Genomic DNA, 24583 nt, shown 5'->3' with positions numbered 1-24583 from the left:
AAGAGAGGGAAAAGAGAGCAAATTGCAGCAGTTTTGACCGGAGAAGCAAATGTACCTCTTATCCCCGGTCATCCGAAATCTTCAATGGTCGAAACTAGGAAAACTTCATACAAGTGCCAACATGCTACATACACTTTTCCATTTGAAACTAGCAAAGTCATCTATCAATACGATAGAGACCACAGAGGGCACTCAACCCGTATTGAATAAACCCAAGTTTATTGAGCAATCCCCGGACAACATTGGATGGAAACCTGGATTCTCCTGCACTCTGTACACGAAGGATATACACAATGTTACACTGTCACCAAAATCAAATTTGAGATAGCCATGTCTATCTCGCTTGTTTCGTGGGTGTATGTGCGCGCGCTCAATCTGTGGCAGCCACTTGTGTCACCTGGGCGCATGATTTTCCGTTTCCATGGACACAAATGATGCGCTGCGGAGTTTAGCATTACAAAAGAGACAGACAGCGGCTGATTGCCTGCTTTGTCTCTCTCTGACTTCTTTTTTTTTAACCTTCATTCACTGTCAATGGCGAACCAAGTGTCTCGATCCAGTGGCACGATTCAGCAGCTTCTGTGGTCGTTCGAAGCCGCTCTGGATGGTCCCAGGCTCAACCTTTTGAAAAACATTATCTTTGTTCTCGTATTGTTGAATTATTGGTCAAAGTTTTACTCAAAAGTGGCAGTCGGTGGGCCGGTCCGCGCAGCCAAGGATTTCCAAGCATATTTCAAACGTGTAAGCTCTAATTGCCACTTTTTGGTATCTATCTGCTTCGTGTATTTACGTCAGTGTAATGTTAGCTTTTCTTCAAGCAACTGCGTCGCCTCCCGTCCGTGCAGGCTAAAATCGATGCCGAGTTGAACAAAACATTGGCTGAAATGGAACGCTCCATGATGTCTCGAGAAGGAGACAATGTCGTCCAGAACACTGTGCTTCCGTCGCATGGCTACTCGGATGAACAGGTTTTGAAGTTTTTGGAAGGGTATGTATACAGTGCAGCGAAGTTATATATGTATGAGCCTCGTTGTTAACGATGTCTATCTACTTACAATGATAAAGTTTTCAAGATATGCGAGCCCTCGACTGGGAGAACGGCAAAGTCTCTGGAACAATTTATCACGGAGGCCAGCAATTGACCAATTTGTTGGCCGAAGCGTATCGCCGGTTTGCTATCTCGAACCCCTTGCATCCAGAAGTCTTCCCTGGCGTCCGAAGAATGGAAGCGGAATGCGTCGCCATGGTACTCAGCATGTACAATGCTCCATCGACTGGATGTGGTACTATGACCAGCGGTGGCACCGAAAGCATCATCATGGCATGCAAGGCGTATCGTGACATGTACAAGGATCTCAAGGGAATCCAGTATCCTGAAATGTAAGCTTATCATGCCCTCTCGCAAATCTGTTTTATATCGCATATTTATCCATATATGTAGGGTTGTTCCCGAGACAATACATGCGGCTTTCATGAAAGCGGCTGGATACTTCAATATCAAGTTGGTTCTGGTGCCTGTCGATCCAAAGACGTATCAGGTGGACGTCAAGCGAGTTGCTAGAGCCATCACTCGGAATACAATCATGGTAACGTAGACTGTGTATCAGGCGTAACAAATTTACTAGAACTGTGGCATATTAGATTGCCGGCTCCGTTATCAACTTCCCTCACGGCGTGGCTGACGATATTGAAGCACTTGGAAAGTTGGCAAAGAAGCACAACATTGGCTTACACGTCGACTGTTGCTTGGGCAGCTTCATTGTTCCATTCTTGGAAAAGGCTGGTTTCCCAACTGTACCTTTTGATTTTAGAGTCGATGGTGTCACTTCAATCTCTTGTGATACGCACAAGGTACGTCCCAGACAAGATATATTCATCGTTGTGCGCAAACTCAAGTTCTCTCTTTTTTTCCTGTAGTATGGATTTGCACCCAAAGGATCATCCATTGTCATGTATAGAAACAAAATAATCCGCAAGTACCAGTACTTTTTGTACTCTGAATGGACTGGTGGTATCTATGCATCCCCAAGCATTGCTGGATCAAGGTAGCATACGCATACAAACAATGCGCGCGCCATCACGAGACTAAACCCTTTCTGTCAAAAAATTCCAGGCCTGGTGCATTGATTGCTGGTTGCTGGGCAGCCTTGATGAAGATCGGCGAGGACGGCTATCTCGACTCCTGCAAGAAGATCGTGGGTGCACGTCGAGAAATTGAAGAAGGGTAAGCAAAACATGCATTTGATCACACCGTCAATGTTGTTATCTCACCTTCTCTTCCTTCCCTCTTTCTCAGAGTACGATCTATTCCACAGCTCAAGGTGATTGGTAACCCTGTCGCATCCGTGATTGCGTTTGGTTCGCACGAGCCCCTTAATATCTACGACATCGGTGATAAGCTTTCGGAGCGCGGATGGAACGTGAGCGCGCTGCAAAACCCTGCTGCGCTCCACATCTCTGTGACCTTGCTCTGGGTGCCCAGCGCTGCACAGTTCGTTCAGGACCTCAAGGAAGTTGTCGAAGGTCTCGTTGCTGATCCTTCAAGTGCAAAGGGCAGCACAGCAGCGATTTACGGCACGGCAGCAAGTATACCAGACAAAAGTATTATCGACGATGTAGCAGCCGGTTTCATTGATTTATTGTACAAGGCATAGAGCGAGGGAAACGAATAAACAAAAGAGATAGAAGTCATTTTTTCTCCATCTTTCTTTTTTTTATTTAGCTTCACCCTGCTGGAAATAATAACTAGTAATAGTAATACTTGAGGCGATTGGTGGGATTATTTACGCAGTACGGTGAACAGTGCGAGCATCCGCCTGAGCAGTAGGGAACACGAGCATATCACAGATATTGACGTGTGGAGGTCGAGATGCAGTGAAAACAATCAATTCGGCTAGGACAAAGGGAGTTTAGAATAGTGTCAATAGAGGAGTTGATCTATGGCCTGTAACACTTACCAATATCTTGGCCGACTAGCGGTTGCATTCTGTATCCCAGCGTTAGCATTTCCAAGATACAGAGTGTTATGAAAAGCTTACCCTTTGTAGACGTTGTCAGCCTTCTCCTTATCACCACGGAAGCGCACTGTGGAGAATTCGGTATTGACGAGACCAGGGCAGATCTGGCTGACACGGATCGGAGTGTCAACGAGCTCAAAACGAAGGGCAGTGGTGATGGCATCAACGGCATGCTTAGTAGCTGCAATGAAGATGAATATCTAGAGAAATACTTGGTCGTCTTTGCAAAGATCGTATACTAACCACAGTAGATACTTCCACCCGGGTAAGCCTGTTTTCCTGCAACGGAGCCAACGTTGATAATATGACCGGTCTGTCGTTCCTTCATGCTCGGGATGACAGCCTTGGTAAGAAAGACGAGACCCTTGACGTTAGTGTCAAACATGACATCAAACTGATCTTCCTCGACATCAACGAGAGGATCCAAGCCGATCACGAGACCAGCATTGTTGACAAGCACATCTATGGGTGGAAGAGCTGCAACAACACCTTTGATCTGCTGGAGGTTGCGGACATCGAGTTCCACTGCTTGCACCTGGATATCAGGATGCGCGGATGATATCTCTGACTTGAGTTGCTGCAACTTTTCTACACGACGCGCAGCAAGGAACTTTCCGCAAGCACCGGCGTGAGTGAGTAAACCGGACTGCGGTGTCAGCGCCGGGCATAGACAATGGACTTACCAAGTTGGATCCCTCTTTGGCGAATTCTCGGGCGCAGGCTTCGCCGATGCCAGCCGAAGCACCTGTGCTGTTCGCTTTTTAAGTCATTGACCGAGAATTGCTGCTCATGCGCCGATGCTCTTACATTAGCACGTTCTTTCCAGCGAGTCTACCCATGAGATAGTCGAGTTTTCCCGCGCTCCGGTCAGTCGGGCATTAAAGCACCAGCGAAGAGATTAGTCATGTAGCACAGACGGAACATTGAGTTGTGTTGCTTCCTTCTGCTTCAATAAGGTCACGTGTCTCTGTTTCTATTAACGTTTACTTTTTGAAAAGATGGAAAGAGTGTAAGAAAACAAAGGGATATACAGATGCTGAGGGGATTGCAGAGAAATATACATATGCAATGCAGCAATGAAAGTACAGGATTCAATCGACATTATATTTAAAAAGATATTCTAAGGCAGGACGCTAAAAAGTAGAAAGAATACAACATGGAACGTTAAATTGAAAACGGGCCAACTATTCACCATCTGGCCTCATTGGTCTGAGCTTCAAATGCTTGACATTTGCATTAGTATCATCATCTTCCACAGTATCAGGTTTCAAGCTGAGTGCGATGTCTGGTTTGAATGAACCCGAGGCATTATCTTCGAAAGCTGCCTGGCCAGATGAAGCGTTTGATAGGTGCTGCTGCTGCAACATAATACCTTCGGTATTATCTCTGTAAGGGTCACTCTGCTCGTTTTTCATGGCATCCACCGCTGGTGCTGCTCCTGCTGCTTCCTCTGCCGCTGCAGCTGCCGTGAGCTTGTCGTCGTATCGAGGCGGCGGCGGCGGCGAATGGTCATTATCATCGTTAAATGCCTGGTATTCGTTTTGCTGGCAGTCGTTCCTCGTATTCTTTGTTAGTGAGTCTGCTCTTACGGACGACGAAAAATGCTACGAGACTACCTGCAATAGCAGCCTAGTATTCACGACTATGTCAGCTGCAGTCGGCTAAATGCTTTGCGAAGACAGCTTACAGCTGCTATGCATCCGATAACTATGCCTGCAATCGCTCCACCGCTTAACGCTTCGCCGCCGGTCGCAGTCGAATTGTCAGAGTCTGAGGACAGGTTGCCCGATAGTTGCACGGAGAACGAAGATGTCCATGTCCAGTTGCTCACGTCAAGAATATGAAAATCATCTTGAGCATTGTTGTTGCTATCCATGCCGAAAAGAAAAAACACAGACTGCTGTTGCCGACCATGACCGCTACAAACGTACAACTCGTTAGATACCCTTGGCGGATCAAGATATATTTCGCATCCTATTGACTCTATTTTTTTTCTTTTTTTTTTTTTTGGTCTCGCGTGCATTCGTTTTCTCACATACCATTGTGTCCGTGGCGGCTAGTGGTTGGTCCGTTTCCTTGTGGAGTGATCCGGGTCCATTCAAAGTTCTTTAAATCGAGCTTGTAGACATCATCGCTGACAACCAGGCCCGAATCTATGCAACCAACGCCTGGTCAATGTACTGGAGATAATGGATTATATCACCACATTGTTACTTACTTATATCCTCACCACCGTACATGACGACGCTCTGAGTGTAAGGAACTACACAATGGCGGTTAGGAATAAGAGCATTCTTCCACAGTGTCATCTTTTTATCTTACTCATGTTGACTGTTGCTCTGCGTCTCGGGGATGGTATGACATTTCCGGAGACTGGATGCTTCTTCTAAGTACCTGGTCGGACTTGGTATTCCAGAATTGTATTCATGGTATTGACGGCCCTGTTGTAAGTGATGGTGCCGTTTGGCATCGTTTGGTTTACATTTTGCCACACTCCGCCAAAGTAATATATCGAGCCGTCCGATCCAGTAACGCTGAGCATAAAGGTGTTGCCTTGTCCGATGTTGTCAGGCACGCTCTGGTTCGTCCACTGTGAGGTTTGTGAAAGTAGCAATAAATGTCAGTCGTGCGCGCTTTTCTTTTTCTTGTATCTACTTGCCTAATAATTCAATATATACATCATAGGAGGGAACCAGACTCCTTTTTGGTAACCCGTGCTTGCATCGCTTGGGGGAACACAGTTAGATGATGCACATGCAGAACAAGAAAATTTTTACAGGAAATTGAATGGCCTTATTACCTTATCCCGCCCCAATGAACAATGGAGGTTGGTCCTGCACTTGTAGGTGTCGCTTGGTACCTGGAGGACGTGCGATTAGTAAACCTTGTCATGAATAATGATATCGAGAGTATATTTTGTTACGTTTGAGGAACAATGTCGCTCGGGATAAATCTCCAGCTGTTGCTTTCGGTGTCGTATGCCATGGTCGCCTGTGGAAAAGCCGTTCCGTTACCATATCCAACACCACCTTGCATGATGGTCGTGTTTGTGTCGTAGATCGGCACAAATCCAAACATATAGTTAGGTGGCGAACTCAAGCCCCTGGGTGTCACGGATTGCCACGATGATTGCCCCTGCTGCTCCGTAAAAAATCTTTTCAAACGTCTAGGTAATACATATCGTTCATGGTGATCGTTTGCTCATTGTTGTTTTTGACATTGCGGCCGCCGTAGCAGTATATTCTGTTGTTAATGTACAGGCATCCTGCTGTAATTCTTTTGATTTAATAACAGTAACAGCTACTTTGTTCTTGCGAATTAAGCCTGTACCTGCACGCGTTCTTGGCTGCGGCTGTACTTGAGCTTGCGTCGTACCTACAAGTATACTTGATATTCCGAGTACCAGCAGAGGCTTCATCGAATGAAAGAGAGGAAGGAAAATAAGGTGAAAATAAGAAAAGGAGAGAGAGAAGCGGCCGTTCAACAGGGTCAGACCAGGACCTTTAGAACACGAGTCTAAAACTTGGCCTTGTCTCACCAAATGTGCACAGTGTGACCTATACCTTTGCAAGGACTCGTAAGGCTGAGCAAGGCTGCATACGTATTATAAACCGTGAAAAGGCAAACAAAAGCAAAACTCATTGTTCGACACTCTGCTGCGGGTATCTGGATTCTGTCTTTAGATAAGCGATCATGGGCATTTTGCTAAAGCTCGCAGAATAAACTCGCCATCGAATCGCGTTCATGTAAGCATAATTTTCTACTGGAAAAGAAAAAGATTATGTTGACAAGTAGAAAGGGTATAGTGCCCTTTGCGGGACTCAGTCAATTTTCAGGGATCGCCCGAAATCCGCGACCTACTTTTGGAAAAACGTTGCACAAAAAGGGTAGAAAAAACAATAACAAGGCAGCAGTGCCACCTATTCAAATGCTGCATCGCACTTTTTTGAAGGTAGTCTTGAACTTTGGCATTTCAACGATGTCAATAACCCTGTAGCGAACACAATGGACTGTGCCGAAATGTAACCAAACAACTCGTGAGTGAACTCAAGCTCTGACTCGTGCTACGGATTAATATTAAATTCCAGTACCAGGCAGAGTGTTGGAAAGTGGGTCCAAGCCGTGAAAATGAGCCTTAGCAATTGAAAGGGTAACTTGAAGGCAAAGCAGCTTTATTTTATGATTTAAATATTTCAAGAATAGCATTACCTTCTTGACCAATTTTGACTCCCATGCACAATAGTTGGAAGAAATAATATTGTTGATGTCCTTTATGACCAGCGTACTTAATATACTATATGTATAACAACAATAAATACTACAGGATCTTTGAATCGGTCTTGACCGGCAGTTAAACTTGTTGATAACTTCAACCTCGTTTTTGATCCGGAGTCTATCAACAAATACTTTGATGATATTGTTATGATTACTGAGTAACATGGTTAGAAAGTTTAAGCTTAATACAGCGGTATCTTTCAGATCTACCTTAAGAATATTCTTAAATCCTCCGTGTTCGTGGAAATGCCTGCATAATCTAACGTGATCAAGATAACTTCTCTTTCAATAGTATTAAAATGATCAATCAAGCCTTGGATAAGATACTGTGAGCTCACTTGAATTCATTTAATGCTATTATGCCTTATCCATCGTCTTCCCGTCGATACTCTCAAGCGTGACATTTTGGTCTTGGTCTCGATACGCGATTGGATCGGAAGACTTGCATGTGTAAGAAACAAAAACTTTTCGAGATCACGCGATTTATGCAAGTCCAGATCGGGAAGAAACAGGTCGCATCGACACAGACAGAGACAGCAGCAAACGCAACCAGCGACCGAGATCTCAGTTCTTCAGCCATTGCTCCAAAAAGACTGCAAGTGATTTTCTTGTATACCCAAGTATTTCGGATTTCTTTCTTATAACGGTGTCTGTAAAATTATTAGAGCATTGAAGCGCAAAGATACAAATTCATTTACCTTGATATTTATCTTGTAGAACGCACAAGTCGTAATATCTGCTATAGCTCCCATCATTTGTTCTTTTTTGACGCTTCGTGCTTTGCCGCCGCATAAAATTTAAGTGGCTCTTGCCACAAAATGATACAAAACCATTCAGCGTTTTGTTGTTGAAATAAGTCGATCGTTTGAGAATGTTTGAAAATATATCTTGTAGTGAGATTGTCTACTTGGTGTATATCTCTTTGTTGGCCACGTCTTGGTCATAGACTCCGTTTATGAACCTGATTACGTGAACTTTTGTTTCCTATTTTTACATTTAGATCAACTATTGCGGTTTCCAGTCTTTAGCCAAGTACAACAGCAACATACCAGCTTTTGATCTTCTCCAGAGGCTTGCTCTTCAAGCGGAGCTTCTGCCGTCGACATGTATTCTTTAAAAACGAACGGATTCCCGTATATACGTTGTTTCAGAACAAGAACCGGTATGGTCGGATCGTCTAAATAGCATACGTCGAATTCATCACTAGGAGGTTCAAATTTCTGTTTTTCTTTGACTATGTTTTCTTCGTTAAATTGAAGTTGAAAGGGTATACAAAGCGCTTGTTCGCGAGTAACGTTGACCATGTTTTATCTTAAAGTAAGAAAAGTGCAGGAAGATAAGAAAGCAAAGTATCCATAAAAATATTTGGAGTTATGTTTGACCACGGTCGTCTGCCGTGGTCACCGTGGTCAACTGCAGCGCCAAGCATTTTATTCCTTTATTCCTTTCTCTTTTTACTTAAAGCACGACCTCGCTCGAGAACAAGCGCTGTGCACCTTGTATCAATTCCAGTTCAAAATACTTCGATTTGGGTCGACATGTTACGACCGACTCTAAGCAACATCGACTCGAGATGTTAAGATAAGAACGACGCAGCTGACGGTTTAACGGAATGACTACGCAAAGAGAACATGACTAAGGTAAACAACGAATGTACGGTCAGCCGTCTATTTTCAAGGGATACATATCTATCGAAGATGCTTCACGTCAAGAAGAAGCACCGACAAAGCAGGAACCGAAACTTGGTATGTCACTTTTGTATTTGACTTTAAACTTGAAACCATAATCTTTGAGCTAATTGTTAATGGATACTGTTTCAGACTGGCAATTAGTGGCCTTTGTAGCAATTAATGGCCAGTTGTAGGTAACTGATTTCTACCCAATAAGAACGGTTTTTTGAGCTGCCAATGAGGTGATGTATTCCTGAGAGGCCGACGATTATTGCCATTGTGCATAAATCTTCACATTCATCTCGACAAAGGTCTTAGCAACACGATCACTTTCACATGCCCCGTGCTTCTCCGCATCTAGCTATTGGCGCCAGTGTCTCTGTTAAACCACACTTTTTGAACTCGAAGCCTATTATACAGGCTCTGCGCACCGTTGTCGCCCTTAATGGGCCTGGCATTAAGCTCATGGGTAACATTGAAGCCGAATCAAGTCTCAATGGACGTGCAGCTTGGTCCGTTAAGCTCGATCAGCTACCAGATCAACTGGTGTCTCTCCTCGGAACCAGCCTGCGCTTCGAAGGAGGACGTCCCGCAGCTCATTCGGCACCTCGCACTGTTACTTCCAGTCAAGAAAGTGTGCAAGACGAGACCATTGACCTAATGGAGGATGCTTTGCCTGTCCCCGGAGAGTTTGGTCCAGGCGATAATGAGGAGGAGGAAATGGACCTTTGTTGGCGTGAAGGCGAGGTCACTGTGGACGTCCGAAGCGCTAGTCCAGCAGAAGCGTACAGAGGCCACTGTATACTTCACCTACCAGCTAGAAGTTCGCTTTTGCTGCACAATACTTTTTGCGTTTCATCCCGGAAGCGCACGTCCAAGAAATAGTGCTTCCGGCGATCAATGAACATGCAGCCAGCATCAGCGCCCCATCTAAGCCTATCACCTATGCAGAGTACCTCATATGGATCGCTCTGTTCGTTATCATGACTGCAGTTCGAGTGGAGGATCATGATATCTACTGGCATAGGGGTGAATTCCCAAATCTGTTGGCAATCAACATTGGTGACTATTGCCAATCGAGCGTTTCAAGTTTATAACGAAGATGCACGTTTTCTGTCGCCCTGACGCTGCCCAGTAAGCAAAACTTGTTCTAAGATTGTTGAGAAACTTGCAAACATTATAGAATTAATCGTAATAGGCACCAACAAGATCCCCTCTATCAAATTCGTGGATTCCTCAGGACATACAATGCTAATCTGCAGGATGCCTTGACGCCTGGTCGTTACTTATGCGTGGATGAGAGCATGAATCAGTGGCTCGGTAAGGGGATGCCAAACATTAAGAAAGTCCCTAGAAAGCCGCACTCTGTTGGACAGGAGTACAAGACTGTCGCAGACACGACCACCTGCTGTATCATCCAGCTCGATTTCAGTGGCGATACAGTACTTCAAGAGTTTGATGACCGATATAGTCATAAGGACATTGCGTCCGTCTGTCGCCTCACCAAGCCATGGTTTCATCCAGGGCGAACCATAATCGCTGATTCCTGGTTTGGCTCGCCGCTGATGGTGCGAGAGATGAAAAAGCATGGCCTCTTTTCCATCATGCAAGTGAAGAAGCGGCGATATTGGCCCCGCGGTATGCCGGCAAACGACATCCTCGATGCACTTGGAGAAGAATTCGGTGATTTTGTCTGTATGAAGTCTACAGTCGACGAAGTTTTTGTCACGGCTTTGAGAGATCGTCAGCCAAAAGTTGTCATTAGTAATTGCGGCGTCACTACACGCAGTGATGAAGTTATCCGCCGTTACTTTGCAGAGGAGCGTGATTTCCGTTCGATGTGTCGACCTGCTGTCTACGATGAATATGAGAAAAACAAAGGTAGGTCACTGAAAGGTTCATCAATAAGTTATAAATGGTCACATATTCCGTATTAGGAGCTGTCGATGTTGCGAACAATCGTCGTGACAATTTGACTTCGTTCCATGATGTCATGGCCTCTTACAGATGGAAAGTACGTTGCCTGGCGTTCTTTCTTATATATGGGCGAGAATGAGCTGGTTAAAGAGTGGCCATTAATGGCCACCGCAGCTTAATAGTACCCATTAATATAGAAACTAAACTTCAAGTATTGAAATTTATAGACGAAGTTTATGTCCCAGAAGCGTATGACAAAGGAAACGATGTGACAAGAGCCACTTAAATTTTATGCAGCGGCAAAGCAGGAAGCGTCAGAAGAGAACAACTGATGGGAATTACAGCAGATATTACGACTTGTACGTCCTAAAAGATAAATATCAAGGTAAATGAATTTGTGTCTTTGCGCTTCAATGCTCTAATCATTTTACAGACAACGTCGTGAAGAATGTTATCACATACAATCAAAGATACCATGAATTTATAAGGAATAGTCCAGCAAATTCCTGGGCGATGAGCCTGACGAATTTCGATCCGAGCTCATTGAAGCAATGGTGGACAAGTTGAGATCTCGGTCTCTGGTTGAAAAAGTGCGTGTTTCTTATATATGCAAGTCTTCTGATCCAATCGCGTATCGAGACCAAGACCAAAATGTCACGCTTGAGGGTATCGACGGGACGACGATGGGTAAATGAACTCAAGTGGGCTCACAACACCTTATCCAAGCTTTGATTGATCATTTAAAAACTACGGAAAGAAAAGTTATCCTGATCACATTAGATTATGCAGGCATTTCCACGAACACGGAGAATATACGAATGTTCTTAAGGTAGATCTTAAAATCATCGCTGTATTATTGCTGAAGCTTTCTAACCATGTTACTCAGTAACCACAGCAATATCATCAAAGTGTTTGTTGATAGACTCCCGATCAAAAACGAGGTTGAAATGTACGATCGAGAGCAGTTGTTGAAAGATGATAACACTATCAACAAGTCCAACTGCCGTTCTAGAGCGATCCAAAGATCCCTCTGATATGTCCCCTTTCATATAGATTCTTTTAATATACCCAGTAAAGCATGCTGATCATGAAAGACATCAAAACTTTTTATTCCTTCCAGCTATTGTGCAAAGGAGCCCAAATTGGTCAAGAAGATAATCCCGTTCTTGAAATTCGAGCGTCTTTCTTGCTGAACGATGGAGTGCCTCGTTTCCTCCTTGGATTAGCTGCCTATACTGAGTTTGTATTTGAAGACGAGTCGTAGATATGGTAGCGAGAACGTTCGTTATGGATTCGTAGTTTCATAACAAGAACCGGAATGGTCGGATCATCCAAATAACAGATTTCGAATTCTTCACTGAGTGGTTCAAATTTTTGCTTTGCTTTAATCGAGTTCTCTTCGTTGAATTTGAGTTGATAGAAGATGCAGAGCGCGTGTTCTCGAGTGATGTTGATCATGAGATCGTGCTTTAAGTAAAAACAGAAGGCATAAAATGTTTGGCGCTGCGGTTGACCACGGTGACCACGGGACCACGGTCTGTAAATCCAGAAAAATGGATGATTTTCATTCTGATGGGCCAATCATCCTTCCAACACTGTAAACGATGAATCTGAGTCTCCATGAAATAAAATATACTATACAACGACGAATGTTCTAGCGAAGTATTTAACTGCTACCTCCAAAATCTGCAAAAAGCGGAATACATTACGTGTTTACAAATACACATGGTTATTGATGTGGTGCTTGGGGGATGTAGCACTCGGAACTTTAATTCTATACGTCGTCGTTGCTCAAAGTTTACACAGTAGAAATGTACTCCAGCCGCCCTCCTTCAGCGTCAATGTCTGCATACCTTGGATGCTCACTCGAAAGCGCGGAAAGATAGCGACCATAAAGTAGTATCTACGAATATATTTTAAGAACGAATTTTGCTATTGTTTCTAGTATTAAAGTAAGAATATATATGTGCGTGTGCAATGGCGTGGGTAATGTATATTGTGTGCACGAATTCTACAATTTCTATGTCCATCATGGATTGTATAAATATGTACGATGTGGTATGGGGTAGGCAACTGTGGGTTATCGGTTAAAACTTTCGGCTGCTAGTCCGCGTGTCTTACTTCATAGTAAATTTCTTCGTAGGGTGGAGGCGCACCGTGTGGTGAAGCAAGGTCGCTGCCAACATGGAGCGACCGCTCGCTTTGGCCTTGAGACTGTCTCTGATAACCGTTGTTTTTTCCATATTTTTTGCGACGCCATAGAAATAGCGCGAGCCAGGCCATGATACATGCCTATCTCATAGTGAGCAGATTTGCCATTATTCATTTATGCATCGCTTACCGCTGCAACGCAACCAAGGACGATAGCGGCAATGCTGCCCGCTGCCAAGTGTCTATCATATTCCGGTGGGTCCGTGGGGGTTGGAAGCGATACATTGTTTTGATGCGAGAGAGAAAACGATCCTTGCCATGCCCAATAATCCAAGTCCAAAATGTGAAATTCGCCACGCGCTATACCATTGATGTCCTTTCCAAACAAGATGAAGAGACTATTGTGGCCAACTAGGACAGCTGTGTTTGCATGGCAGAAACGAGGATATATACTTAGCATACGTGCCGCTTGTTCACTTTTTTTTCTCTCTCTTCCATACCATTGTGGGATGCAAGCGGTCCTGGACCCATACCTTGAGGATCCTCCTTGCGTATCCATTCCCATTTGGTTGTATCAAGGATATAGACATAATCTTCCACGGGCTTTCCAACAGCTAAATTACAATCGGTCAGAAGGGAGAAAATCTCGACTCAATTATCAAATACAGCAGCTTACAGAGATCAGCACCTCCATACATAATAATGTTATTCGTTCCAGGGACTGTAAAAAACCGCAATCAATCAATAATTATGATGCATATGTATGACGATAAAGAGCAACTTACTTAAATTCAGGGTGAACTCTTTCCTGGACTGAGGCAACGTTGTCCCGGTCGTCGTATGCCTTTGCCAGGTGTTACTCCGCGGGTTGTATGCAATAATGTTGTTCATGACGTTCGGTAGAAGGTTGTATTCACCGGTGCCGTTCGAATACGTCAGAGTTGCATTGGCCCACACTCCTCCGATGTAATAGATGGTGCCATTTTGCCCTGTGACTCCTTTCATATACTGGTTGCTGCCTATCTCTGAGATTTCCTTTGGTACGGTCGTATTTGTCCAATTTTGAGCCTATATAAATTCCTGTCATGTTAACATGGAATCTACATCTGAATTTCCACCAAGAGACTCGCCTTCGTATCCAATATATACACTTCAGAAGGATAGTATCTAAAGACTTCACTAAATAAAAGTAATTTAGAAAACGAAAAACATAAACTCGATGAACATTCACTTACACGTATCCTCCCCAGTGCACCACGAGTCCTTCCGGCGTGCTGGTCACTGTGCTGTCGCATCTATATCATGGATCACGTCAGTCAACTGATTCGGTTGTCGCATAAGGCATGCATATATACTTGCGATTTATTCGGTGGCTCGCCGTTCGTTCCGAGTAATTCCCATTCGTTGGTATCGGGGTGGTATGCCCAGGTGAATCTTCCAGGTTTTTCAGTGATTCCTCCTTGCATAATTATATAAGGTGATGACTGGTTGTTTACTGGCACAAATCCAAACCTTGCATTGGCACTTGGCTTGTAATCTTCCTCGGAAAGGTACCATGGGAGATACTTTCGGCCTTTAATTTCGAGTCGATCCCACATAACGTTTCCTTCCACGAGTGTGAAGTCTCTCGATACGTCCAAGGACATGAAGCTATTTGTCGGTGACCCGGTTGAATTGTAGCCTCCGTAGCAGTATATCCGCTGCTGTAGGTTCACGCATCCTTCGCGAGAGGACAACGATAAGTATTTCAACGTTGCTACATTTCTCTTTCCATGAAATCCGGTTTCATTACCTGCTCCGTATCTGGATGCTACTGATCGAAAGCCATATCCACCGGCAAGGGTCGGTGAAGGAAGCAACAGTGTTGCTAATATTGCAAGCAAATGCAAAAATTTCATAATGTCAAAACGATAAAGGAAAGCAAACGAAGGAACAAGGACAAGGCAAGATAAAAGAAGAGACATATACCTTGTTTGTCCGGAAAACCTTCTGTTTACTAAAAATACTCAACGTCTCACAAAGCTAATGCTTCAAAGCGTGTCATGGCGATTTACGACCGAAGAAGGAGGCTGAGTGAGGGAAAGGCGCTTTGGCAATATAGAACAATTGAACAAAGCAACTCCAGGGATATGAGGAGAAAAGGCATTCTGTATTGGTTACTTTGCCATCGACATTTCGGGTGCGAGGAACATGCCGTGTTGATGACAACTTCTGTCAGGCAAACACATATGCAGCCTCTTTTCTTCCCTGCCCCTCCCGCGCGTGAGGCGCAGTTAATTCTCGCCTCGCCAGGCTGGATGCCAGGATCGTAACACAACTTTGCAGAGAAGGATAAGCTTCGTTTCCTGCCCGCCGGCACTGATGTCATGCCCCTGAATCTCGATAATTGCGCATGATTCGTTGACAGGAGTATATAAGAGAAATGGTATTTTTGTAAAGCAATAATAGAATAGCACCATGTACCGGAAGGTATCAAAGAGGAGGAGAAAGAGTACTGCAAATACTACATTTGTATCTACCTAGAAACTTGAGAGAAAACAAAGGTTTAATCGCCATCGGGTCTCAAAGGCTGGAGTTTAAGATGCGGCACATTGTGTGCGTCTTCATCCTCTTCTCTTGTATCAGGCTTCAAATTGAGCGCTGCATCGGGTCGGTATGATCTCAATGTATCGTTTTCAAGAGACGTCGCTGTAGCTGCAGCTGCAATGGGGGCCTCAGGTCGACGTTCTTTCTGCTGCTGCTGCTCTCTGATCGCACTGCCGCCCGTCCTCATATGATAGTCCTCGTCATATCGCGGTGGAGGCGGGCTGTGATCATTGTCGTCGTGGAATGCTTGATACATGTCTTCATTTGCGTGATATTTCTTGTCACTTCGTCGTCGCTTACGTAGCATGAAAAATGCTATCAATCTTCCAGCGATAGTAACCTAGATATTGTATATTTTGTAAGCCCATTTAGTCTTGTCAGAAAGAATAAAAAATGATCGATCTATCACTTGCCGCTGCTAAGCATCCAATAACAATCCCTGCAATTGCGCCACCAGATAATGCCTTTGAATCTGACGAGCCGCTTCCAAAGTCTGTGGAATTGTTCGGTTGAGAGATGTTGCTCGCTTGCGTGAGAGAGAAAGAAGCTTGCCACGCCCAGTTGCTAACATCCAGAATATGGAAGTCATCATGCGCATTGCCATCGCTATCATTTCCAAACATCACGAACAAACTACTGTTCCCTACCATGGCAACTGTAGTATGGCTTGAGCTATCCTCTATTTTTCACCTCTTTTTCGCTCGATTCCCACTCACCGCTATGTCCAGCTCTAGGACCAGGACCAACACCCTCTGGCTCGATCTGCTTCCATTCCCAATTGGCTGAATCAAAGAAATAACAATAATCGTCGACTGGCTTGCCCGTTGCTTGCAAATAAACGGCATTAGATTTCCATGTATTGCGTAGTTGATTTTGACCTTTGCGTAGCTTACTGAGATCTGCTCCACCATACATGACAAATGTATTTGTGTAAGGAACTTAAGTTTCACGAGCAATGTAAGCGTTCGTTAGAAGATTCGGTTTGTACATTCTCTAGCGATACTGAAAAAGCTTACTCAGGGTCACGGTCGCACCGCCTCTTGGTTGTGGTATAACTGTTCCGTTTGTCATATGTTTTGCCCACGTAGATGATATTGTATCGAACGTCAAGACCATATTCATCACATTGGCCGAGTAACTGTAGGTATTCGTTCCATCTGGAAGCGTTTGGTTTACGTTCACCCACATGCCCCCGAAGTAATAAATTACTGAGTCTTGTCCCGTGACTCCTGTCATGAATGCGTTGCTGCCTGCGTATCCTGTTACCGCGTTGGGAACAGTAGTATTCGTCCAGGTCAAGTTCTATTAATAGCCCCCCCGTTCGGGACCGGTTACTGACAACGTTGGTACATTTAGGTTGGAAGGCTTTGCTACCGTGACTACTTGCCTGGTAATTTAACGTGTACACTTGAGGTAGATATAATGTGCCATGTTGATAACCAGTCGTCGAATCACTGTGCATAAAAATAAGGCGTATAAGTTAGGAATTGTGTTCTCATGAATGTCCAAGCATAGGTTCCTGACAACCTTCGTCCACCCCACTGAAGGATAAATCGTGCATTAACCGATGTTACCGTCGATTGATATCTAAGATAGTGAATGATGTCTACATTAATTCTCTATCCTTTCCTTAATCTTTGTATGTTGAAAGCAGCTTACGTCTGTGGAGGTGCATTCGGGATATCCACACTGCGCCAGTTGTTTGCCTTGACATCGTAGATCATGGTCGTGTGCGGCATGGCTGAGCCATTATCCGGTCCAGTGCCGCCCTGCAGAATGATCAGTTGTTGCGCAATCAAAGGGACGAATCCGAACTGTGAATTGGGACCTGGTTGCAGGCCACCGGCGTTAATGGGTTGCCACAAAAATTGCCCGTCCTGCAGTGCAAAATCTTTGGATACATCCAGATAGTAAAAATCATCCAAAGCTGAAGTATTTTTGCCACCGTAGCAATATATTTTTTGGCTCATCGGCAGACATCCTTTCTTTACAGTTAGTTTCACGTCTGTTGTTCTCTCCTAAAAGGCAGAAACAAGCCCGCAAAGGTAGTAATATACCTGCGTTCGTCCTTGCCTGAATTCGTGTCGCATATGCAGCGGGGAGCAATGTAGACGCTACCGCCAGCGAAAGCAGTAGTAACAGGCTCATGTAAGGATTAGTAACAAGAAACAGGAAAAAAAAGATGGCGCAAGGCTGTTCGTTGCATCGCCCACCTAAGCTACTAATCTAAAAAAATGTTGCCGTCTCACAAACACCGATGCAAGTGTAACCACAAACTTGAGCTATGCAAAAAATAGAAAATAGCTGTAGTAACTGCAAAACTGTCCAGTGAGGCGCTTAGAAGATTCGAACATGGTCGTTGCTTCTCAAGGTTTTCTTCTTTTTCAGCTTTAATAGCGGTGGTTGTGTCACAAATCCTGCGAGCCCTACTTTGAGATTTTCTCACTTTTTTACATGGTATACAGGGTATGATTTTATCCAGCAAAGGCCAATACAGTAGTACAATTATACAGGTTGATTGTTGCAGAAACGGCTTATTCTCCGTCAGTTTCAATGCCGGTAGCTTGTATGAATATGAATGTCCGTGGTATCGGGTTTCAAATTAAGAGGGGCATCGGTTTAAATGCAGGATCGTTGCTGCCATCAAAAATTGTCACGATGCGAACCTTGTACCATTCATGTCGTTCAATTCCACTGCTACTATCTGGTTTACTACCCATGATTGCAGATGCAAGCTCTCTAAAACTGCGCCGCTTTTCATCATCATAGTGCGGAGAAGAGTGGGGGGGGGGGGTACTGGCGCATGATCCTCGCTGAGTGCTTGACCTTGCCGTTGCATGCAGTGCCTGCTCAGATACAAAAGATACCCGGCGACAATCCCTCCAGCAACGCCAGCCTGATTTTTGAAACGATATAAAATTGGGTGCTCGTGTATACAAAACAAGATAAGACGGCGACTTTCACCGCTGCAGCGCAGGCAATAGCTATTCCTGCGATCGCCGTCCCGGATAGCGACGAGTCTCATGGATCATCATCCACTGTGGAAGAAGGCGCTGTTCTACTCGGGCTAGGAGCAGAAAAGTTTGCCTCCCACGACCACCTTCTGACATCAAGCACGTAAAGGTCGTCCCTGGCAGCTTTGTTGCTATCGATTCCCCCCAGAGAATAAAGTAGCTGCTGTTGCCGACCATTACTCCTGCATGATATATCTTACTGTTAAAAACGTCACATTGCTAGAATGCTTGACATGCTCCTAATAATGCATACGATTGTGTCCGTATCGAGGTCCAGGACCAGACACCTGTGGAGTAATGCTTGTCCAGGTCATCTTTTCAGTATCCAAGCAATAGCAGTAATCACTGATAGCCGTGACATTCGGTGTGTCGGCGCCGCCGTAAAGAATGATATTTTTGGTGTAAGGTACAGTTTAGATATTTCAATATATCTGGTTCGCTTCATTTCTGCTTTCCTCTTCAAATAAAAAGAGACCTACTCCAGGCAGCCGTTGCTCCTAGGCGAGGCCGTGGAACGGTGCTTCCGGTGACTGTATGTGTCTTCCAAGAACTGGATATAGTATCGTACGTAGTAATTGTATCCATGAAATTAGGCAGAGAAAGCCCGGCAGCAGATGTCTCGTTTTTATTGTTATGATGGATGTCAATTGTCCACGATACACCACCCATGTAATATGAGTCCATTGTCACCCATGACTGCCGCCATGACACAGTGTTTCCTCGTCGTTGGTGTCCATTGCCGTTCGGTCCGTTTTTAGCCAGCCATTCTCCAGACTAGATGGTAAAAGAAGTAATATACTTGTGTCAGACTAAAATGCGTTATTTTGCTTGCTCATCGCATTATGCGGCGTGTATGAAACGAAAATATACTCGCGATGTAGTCCAAAAGATATAAACTAGCGGGATACTCTGCATTTGTCAGGTTGCCCGCGTTTGAATCACTGTAAACATGTAATCTACCGCTCAACAAACATGGTTACTCACATTAGATTGTGGGTACGTACGGTTGACCACCCCATCGTACGACCTGATGCAAACTGGCGGCTACCAATATAAATAGATATCTTTGAAGATACCAGTTCCACGCACATTAATGTCTTGCCATTAAGGGAAATTTTCTAGAATTGCGCTTACAGTTACATCTGTGGAATACCATCACTGTCAATACTTCTTAAGTTGTTCGTTCTTGGATCATAGACAAGGGTTTGTTGAGGAAGCTCCGCTCCGTTGCCATACCCGATCCCACCGTGTATGGCAATAACCTGGGCATCCGTTAACGATACCAACCCAGATCCAAGGTTAGGTGGAAGCTCTAAGCCATTTGGTTTGATCGGATTCCGCATGGAAAGAGCGTCCTGCACTGCAAAGTCCTTTGACACATCCAAGTAATAGAAGTCATTCAGTGTATTTGTAAGGAAATTCTCATTTTTCCAGTTGCGACCACCGTAGCAATATATTTTGTCGAGCATATACGCGCATGCTTATCTGCAAAGAATATCAGCTGGAATAGAGTTGAGTGGAAATGCATTCTGGCTCTTCATATTCTACTTCGTTGTACCTGCTCCGTATCTTGGTGTAAGTCGTGATTGTGCGCTCGTAAGCGAGATTATCATGCATATCGTTGATAGCAGTACAAATGGACTGATAGATACATTGTTCTATGTAAGGCAAAAGAAAGAACGCCAGGTGAAAGGAAGAAGACTTTATTAGACATTTTAATAGCATAGTGACAGCTAAATACTTTACACGCCGTCCTCAGGGAGGCCAACTTGTAAATCTTCAATATGTTCCACAAGGAGCCGATGCATTGCAGCTTCGCATCCATAGGAAATACTTGCTTTCAGAAGAACTTCTTTTTATTTTCTTCCATTTTAAATTTTCTTGAATATGACAATTATCGATTTTGATGGCGTCGCGCCGTTTTGGTGAATGATGGGTATAACAGAGAACGCAAACGACTGTAGGAATAAAAGATTTTGGGTATGGTGTCTACAACACAGGCACAATGAAATGCTCAACATCTCTCTTTTTCGGGAAACCTCCACGCAAAGTGCCAGCATCAATTTCTTTTCTATTACTGCAAGGCAGGATATGAAAATAGGATACTTCTGTAATCCTCGGATATTCAATCGGATAGGATCTGCGTTCCTATTATTTTCAGTCTGAAATCTTGTCTCTGATGTGAAACATATAATACACAAATAACTGATAACCATGCAAAGAAGGTCAAGGAGGAAAATTCAAGCTAGTACACCCTGCATGTATCTTGGTACACATCGATGTAAACATAAAGAAAAGGCTCAAAATTATAAGATGGCACATTATAACTGCAGGGATAGGTAGGGATTATAATTCGTGAACAAAAAAAAGATGTGGTGGAAAGAAGAACAACGTTTGTGCTTTGATTAATTAAACTACTGGTACTTTTATTGGAGATGTACAGATGATAAAAAGAGATAGAAAAAGAACTCTACAAACTCTTTGAGCGGTCTAATAGAAACCTTGCTTCCATGCAAGACCGATGATAATCAAGGCCAAGGCAAAGAAGATCAAGGAATAGAGGAAGCGAATGTAACGGTGAGTGAATACACTCTCAGAGAACATCCAGACAATAGCAAAAGCAAGGAAGCTGATGGGACAGCGCAGTTAGACTCTAGGACGACTATTCAGTTATTGCTAGCAAAACTTACATCCAAGCAACGATCATGACACCGCGCGTAGAGCCACGAGCAAAAGTATTGATAACCAGGACAGACAGAAGCATGAGGACAAGATCGCGAAGAATGTCGTGAGAACGGTTCATACGGTTCTAATAATGGTATATATTCGATCAGAGGATACTGTAGAAGAAAGAAGATGCAAAGAGTAAAACTTACGTAGACGTTCTGGCCCCAAGCAGGAGGAGAGCCCAAGAAGCCCAGCTTGCCGCCAGGGTTGTTTGGGTTGGTGGTAGTGGTGGTAGCGCCAGGTGCAGCAGCTCCAGTTTCGGGATCAGTCGTGCCAGCAGCGGGAGCGTTGGCAGCAGCAGCAGTAGCGGTGGTGCTAGTAGCATTCGTGTTGTCGACATAGTTTGTAGCAGCAGCGTCGCCGCCAAACATATGTCGCAGTGTCCAAGAAATTGCCCAGAGCAACCAGAGCACGGTGAATGCAACCCAGGTGACACGAACGTGCCAGTCGGTCAAGAATTCAGTCATTTGGTAGAAGTAGTCTTGGTGGATGGTAACATCTTGCTGGGAAACTTCTTGAGGCGCCATGGTAGAACGTAACAATTGACAAGATAAACACTGATCTTCATGGGTATCAGTTTGTTTGCTGTTTATATATGATCGGCAACCAACGCGTGGAACCCTTGTCGGTATCAACGAACACGATATGATACCCTTGCGGATCGGTTATCAACAGTTACATGCTGATTAGCTAGCACAGACCCAAGAAGCGCGCGCGCTGCGGGAAATGAAGAACCTCCCCTCTATTGCCAGGGCAAAACATGTCTCAAAAGACCCTTTACATTTTGGAAAAGGAAAATAAAGAGCGGGAAATGATATTTTCTTTGAAGTAAAAGGGAAAAAGATGATATTTACAAGAGAATGGAATATAACGGAGGTAAAGAAAAGGAAAACAAGCTTTTTTCGAAGAATCCAGAGTGGTGCTTTGCAACAGCATTAGAGAAAAGAAGGAATAGAAGGAGCGAGTGAGTGGTAGATTACGTGCTTTGCGGAGCGGAGAAGTTAGAGCTGGCGATGAGTGGAGAAGAGGTAATAACATAGAGAGAATAAATGACGATTTTGTGAGAGACAATTTTCACTTTTTGCGACTAACACCAACTGCCTTTTTGCTGGAATAAGAAAATGTATACTCGTACGAAGTGCCCTGTACGTAAGAAAGATAAATATACACTCTTGATAGCATACCTGCTCTACTACTTACTATGCACATTTGCTCGATGTCGGATTGTATATCGTCCTCTTTCAGCTTGAATATCAGTCCTGGGCGTGCATGTGAAAAACAAACTCGAGTTAAGGATTAATATAAGAAGATGGATTTTGTCACTGTGGTTAGTAGCAACACCATGAAGTATGAAAAGGATATCTGACAACTGTTTCCGTTTGTTAGCTTTGTTGTCGTTGTGATCCAGACCGCGTCGTCGCAGATTTCGCTTAAGTATCCGAGCTTGTGATTCCATAAGGATATCTACAGTCAAGTTTGCATTGAGTCATCTGTGTAACACAAGGTACGCCGCGCGCTCTTCATACCGTATGACAACTCGCAATTATCCTTGTCTTCTTTCAGCTTCCTTCGCTTTTCCTCGAGCGTTGCAAACAACTTTTCTCGTACTCCTCTCTTCTCGTTCTTTACATAACATCGCGTTAGCAAAACTGGGATTGATTGCAAATGCATGATCATGGCACTTACCATATACTCCTCCTCTGCCAATGCGATTTCTTGATTGAACTGGCGATCCGTCACGCTATCCTGATAATCGCGAAATAATCTACCTTCTTCAATGGTCTTGATTCTGATGTTTTCTAGTTCAGCTACGCCTTCTAAAAAGGCGACATGCGTCCCTACAATCTATAGTTAATCCCACATTTTTTCTTCTTTATTCGAGCATCCAATTCTCACCATCATGGACCTTTTTCACCTCTTCCTGGATTTCAGCAACTTTCTCTGCATATAAGCTACACAATCAAGGACTGTATCAGCAACGTGAGTAATCTCTACCGAAATTCCCCGTATTTACCATTCTCTACTGTCCATGAAAGCGGCATTAATCCGTTCTATGCGGGCAGTATATTCTTTTCTTTTCTTTGCTCTTCTGCTCTCCGCCGCACCGTCGGATTGACCTGCCGCAAACCAGAATTAGAACTAGTTTTCTTTCTGTGTGTTTCCATGTTACCTTCAAACCAAGCATCCGAGTCATCCACTTCAGTCAGATACGTGCTGCCATTAACGTTAACACCTGTCGCCGCACCGCTTGCACCGTAGTAGCTTTGTTCTTCTGAAACGACCTGCGTGTGAGCTTGCTGCTGAGGAATATGCTGATGTAAATGGTGGACATGGTATGGAGATCCAGTGTGGTGATGTGGTGGCGGCGGCGGTGGAGGTGGAGCGTGGTGTGTGTGTTGGTGATGCGGCGGCGGCGGCGGCGGCGGTTGCTGCTGCTGCTGCCGGCGCTGTTGCTGACTTTGCGGCTGTTGAGGGTGTGTGTAAGCTTCGGCACCGACGTTCAACAGCCCACTGCTGCTTGTAGCAGGCCGGTAGGTATATGCGCTGTCTCGCTCAGGGTGCTGTCGGCCATACGCTGCAGGCGCGTGAGCCGGGTGCTGGTGGTAATGGTAACCTTCCTCCTCTTTAACGGATGGAGGAGGAGGAGCGGAGACAGCAGAGGCGGAGTGGTGAGGGTGTTGGTGCAGCTGATGGTGTTGGTGTTGGTGGTGCTGGTGGTGGTAGTGATGCGGATGGTAGTATGGTGTGGGAGGTGGCACAGTAGCAGGCGGAAGAGTAATGCGGTGATCTGGAGGTAGACTAGTAGCGGTGGTAATTCCTTGGGATTGAGGTTGCGGCGGCGGGGGCGGTGGAGGTGGTGGCTGCGTGGGTGTGAGCTGCGACGCCCCTTCTTGTGGCGTCTGTGGTTTCTGTTGAGGAGGCACAATTCTGGGCAGGCCAGAAGCATTTGAAGAGCCAGCATTGCTTGTGTTCACGGAAACTTCAGCGCTTGTCGCGTTCGCGGCCGAATTGAAATCATTGGCGGTCGCTGGTCGTCCTGTTGAACTGCTTGCAAACATGAAGGGCTTCTCTGCTTCTAGCATGGAGGTACTCTGCTCAAATGCGTTCAAACGTTTGCAACGCTGTATTCAACTCGGCTTCCTGCAAAAAGAAGGAAAAAAGGAAGAGGGTCGTATGCGGGCGGATACTAAGAGCGGACCGAATGAGCTGTAACAAGCCACCACCG

General features: G+C 44.7%; 12 protein-coding genes across 12 annotated transcripts; 3 read left to right on the top strand and 9 right to left on the bottom strand.

Annotated features, from left to right (window-relative positions):
* Nucleotides 1–534: 534 nt before the first annotated feature.
* Nucleotides 535–2654, top strand: VTP01DRAFT_8025 (uncharacterized protein; the record flags this gene model as incomplete). Its single annotated transcript, XM_069387102.1, has 8 exons — nucleotides 535–741; nucleotides 807–988; nucleotides 1066–1380; nucleotides 1442–1586; nucleotides 1642–1851; nucleotides 1918–2045; nucleotides 2114–2224; nucleotides 2297–2654. 8 exons carry the CDS (start codon nucleotides 535–537, stop codon nucleotides 2652–2654), a joined length of 1656 nt encoding a protein of 551 aa, XP_069242490.1.
* Nucleotides 2655–2783: 129 nt separating this feature from the next.
* On the bottom strand, nucleotides 2784–3856 carry VTP01DRAFT_8024 (uncharacterized protein; the record flags this gene model as incomplete). The annotated part of the gene is made up of 6 exons (XM_069387101.1): nucleotides 2784–2893; nucleotides 2958–2986; nucleotides 3039–3198; nucleotides 3261–3627; nucleotides 3701–3767; nucleotides 3825–3856. 6 exons carry the CDS (start codon nucleotides 3854–3856, stop codon nucleotides 2784–2786), a joined length of 765 nt encoding a protein of 254 aa, XP_069242489.1.
* A 345-nt stretch (nucleotides 3857–4201) lies between these two features.
* Nucleotides 4202–6435, bottom strand: VTP01DRAFT_8023 (uncharacterized protein; the record flags this gene model as incomplete). The annotated part of the gene is made up of 11 exons (XM_069387100.1): nucleotides 4202–4561; nucleotides 4626–4646; nucleotides 4705–4991; nucleotides 5057–5170; nucleotides 5236–5280; nucleotides 5340–5403; nucleotides 5455–5607; nucleotides 5838–5877; nucleotides 5941–6120; nucleotides 6195–6285; nucleotides 6348–6435. 11 exons carry the CDS (start codon nucleotides 6433–6435, stop codon nucleotides 4202–4204), a joined length of 1443 nt encoding a protein of 480 aa, XP_069242488.1.
* A 502-nt stretch (nucleotides 6436–6937) lies between these two features.
* Nucleotides 6938–8596, bottom strand: VTP01DRAFT_8022 (uncharacterized protein; the record flags this gene model as incomplete). The annotated part of the gene is made up of 5 exons (XM_069387099.1): nucleotides 6938–7081; nucleotides 7227–7311; nucleotides 7363–7446; nucleotides 7503–7618; nucleotides 8342–8596. The coding sequence occupies 5 exons, from the start codon at nucleotides 8594–8596 to the stop codon at nucleotides 6938–6940; spliced, it is 684 nt and encodes a 227-aa protein (XP_069242487.1).
* A 347-nt stretch (nucleotides 8597–8943) lies between these two features.
* VTP01DRAFT_8021 (uncharacterized protein) lies at nucleotides 8944–11913 on the top strand (the record flags this gene model as incomplete). The annotated part of the gene is made up of 11 exons (XM_069387098.1): nucleotides 8944–9037; nucleotides 9324–9721; nucleotides 9784–10007; nucleotides 10161–10843; nucleotides 10900–10976; nucleotides 11107–11147; nucleotides 11224–11264; nucleotides 11313–11320; nucleotides 11374–11566; nucleotides 11660–11708; nucleotides 11766–11913. 11 exons carry the CDS (start codon nucleotides 8944–8946, stop codon nucleotides 11911–11913), a joined length of 1956 nt encoding a protein of 651 aa, XP_069242486.1.
* A 196-nt stretch (nucleotides 11914–12109) lies between these two features.
* Nucleotides 12110–12337, bottom strand: VTP01DRAFT_8020 (uncharacterized protein; the record flags this gene model as incomplete). The annotated part of the gene is made up of 1 exon (XM_069387097.1): nucleotides 12110–12337. The coding sequence occupies one exon, from the start codon at nucleotides 12335–12337 to the stop codon at nucleotides 12110–12112; it is 228 nt and encodes a 75-aa protein (XP_069242485.1).
* A 277-nt stretch (nucleotides 12338–12614) lies between these two features.
* On the top strand, nucleotides 12615–12948 carry VTP01DRAFT_8019 (uncharacterized protein; the record flags this gene model as incomplete). Its single annotated transcript, XM_069387095.1, has 2 exons — nucleotides 12615–12775; nucleotides 12825–12948. 2 exons carry the CDS (start codon nucleotides 12615–12617, stop codon nucleotides 12946–12948), a joined length of 285 nt encoding a protein of 94 aa, XP_069242484.1.
* A 34-nt stretch (nucleotides 12949–12982) lies between these two features.
* VTP01DRAFT_8018 (uncharacterized protein) lies at nucleotides 12983–14928 on the bottom strand (the record flags this gene model as incomplete). The annotated part of the gene is made up of 9 exons (XM_069387094.1): nucleotides 12983–13171; nucleotides 13221–13450; nucleotides 13531–13644; nucleotides 13707–13751; nucleotides 13816–14098; nucleotides 14161–14209; nucleotides 14266–14325; nucleotides 14390–14750; nucleotides 14823–14928. 9 exons carry the CDS (start codon nucleotides 14926–14928, stop codon nucleotides 12983–12985), a joined length of 1437 nt encoding a protein of 478 aa, XP_069242483.1.
* A 647-nt stretch (nucleotides 14929–15575) lies between these two features.
* VTP01DRAFT_8017 (uncharacterized protein) lies at nucleotides 15576–17764 on the bottom strand (the record flags this gene model as incomplete). Its single annotated transcript, XM_069387093.1, has 9 exons — nucleotides 15576–15956; nucleotides 16030–16271; nucleotides 16333–16443; nucleotides 16510–16554; nucleotides 16633–16918; nucleotides 17004–17070; nucleotides 17144–17203; nucleotides 17276–17597; nucleotides 17674–17764. 9 exons carry the CDS (start codon nucleotides 17762–17764, stop codon nucleotides 15576–15578), a joined length of 1605 nt encoding a protein of 534 aa, XP_069242482.1.
* Nucleotides 17765–19766: 2002 nt separating this feature from the next.
* Nucleotides 19767–20099, bottom strand: VTP01DRAFT_8016 (uncharacterized protein; the record flags this gene model as incomplete). Its single annotated transcript, XM_069387092.1, has 1 exon — nucleotides 19767–20099. One exon carries the CDS (start codon nucleotides 20097–20099, stop codon nucleotides 19767–19769), a length of 333 nt encoding a protein of 110 aa, XP_069242481.1.
* A 1021-nt stretch (nucleotides 20100–21120) lies between these two features.
* VTP01DRAFT_8015 (uncharacterized protein) lies at nucleotides 21121–21884 on the bottom strand (the record flags this gene model as incomplete). The annotated part of the gene is made up of 3 exons (XM_069387091.1): nucleotides 21121–21259; nucleotides 21321–21439; nucleotides 21507–21884. The coding sequence occupies 3 exons, from the start codon at nucleotides 21882–21884 to the stop codon at nucleotides 21121–21123; spliced, it is 636 nt and encodes a 211-aa protein (XP_069242480.1).
* A 547-nt stretch (nucleotides 21885–22431) lies between these two features.
* VTP01DRAFT_8014 (uncharacterized protein) lies at nucleotides 22432–24440 on the bottom strand (the record flags this gene model as incomplete). The annotated part of the gene is made up of 8 exons (XM_069387090.1): nucleotides 22432–22500; nucleotides 22558–22628; nucleotides 22720–22821; nucleotides 22884–22980; nucleotides 23044–23195; nucleotides 23254–23309; nucleotides 23372–23474; nucleotides 23528–24440. 8 exons carry the CDS (start codon nucleotides 24438–24440, stop codon nucleotides 22432–22434), a joined length of 1563 nt encoding a protein of 520 aa, XP_069242479.1.
* Nucleotides 24441–24583: the final 143 nt, after the last annotated feature.

This window comes from Rhizomucor pusillus (genome assembly GCF_041956525.1).
Source record: "Rhizomucor pusillus strain CBS 183.67 unplaced genomic scaffold VTP01scaffold_4, whole genome shotgun sequence".
In the NCBI taxonomy this organism is placed as follows: domain Eukaryota; kingdom Fungi; phylum Mucoromycota; class Mucoromycetes; order Mucorales; family Lichtheimiaceae; genus Rhizomucor; species Rhizomucor pusillus.
The sequence above is the reverse complement of the archived record's forward strand: the minus strand, read 5'-3'. Positions and strand labels throughout refer to the sequence as shown.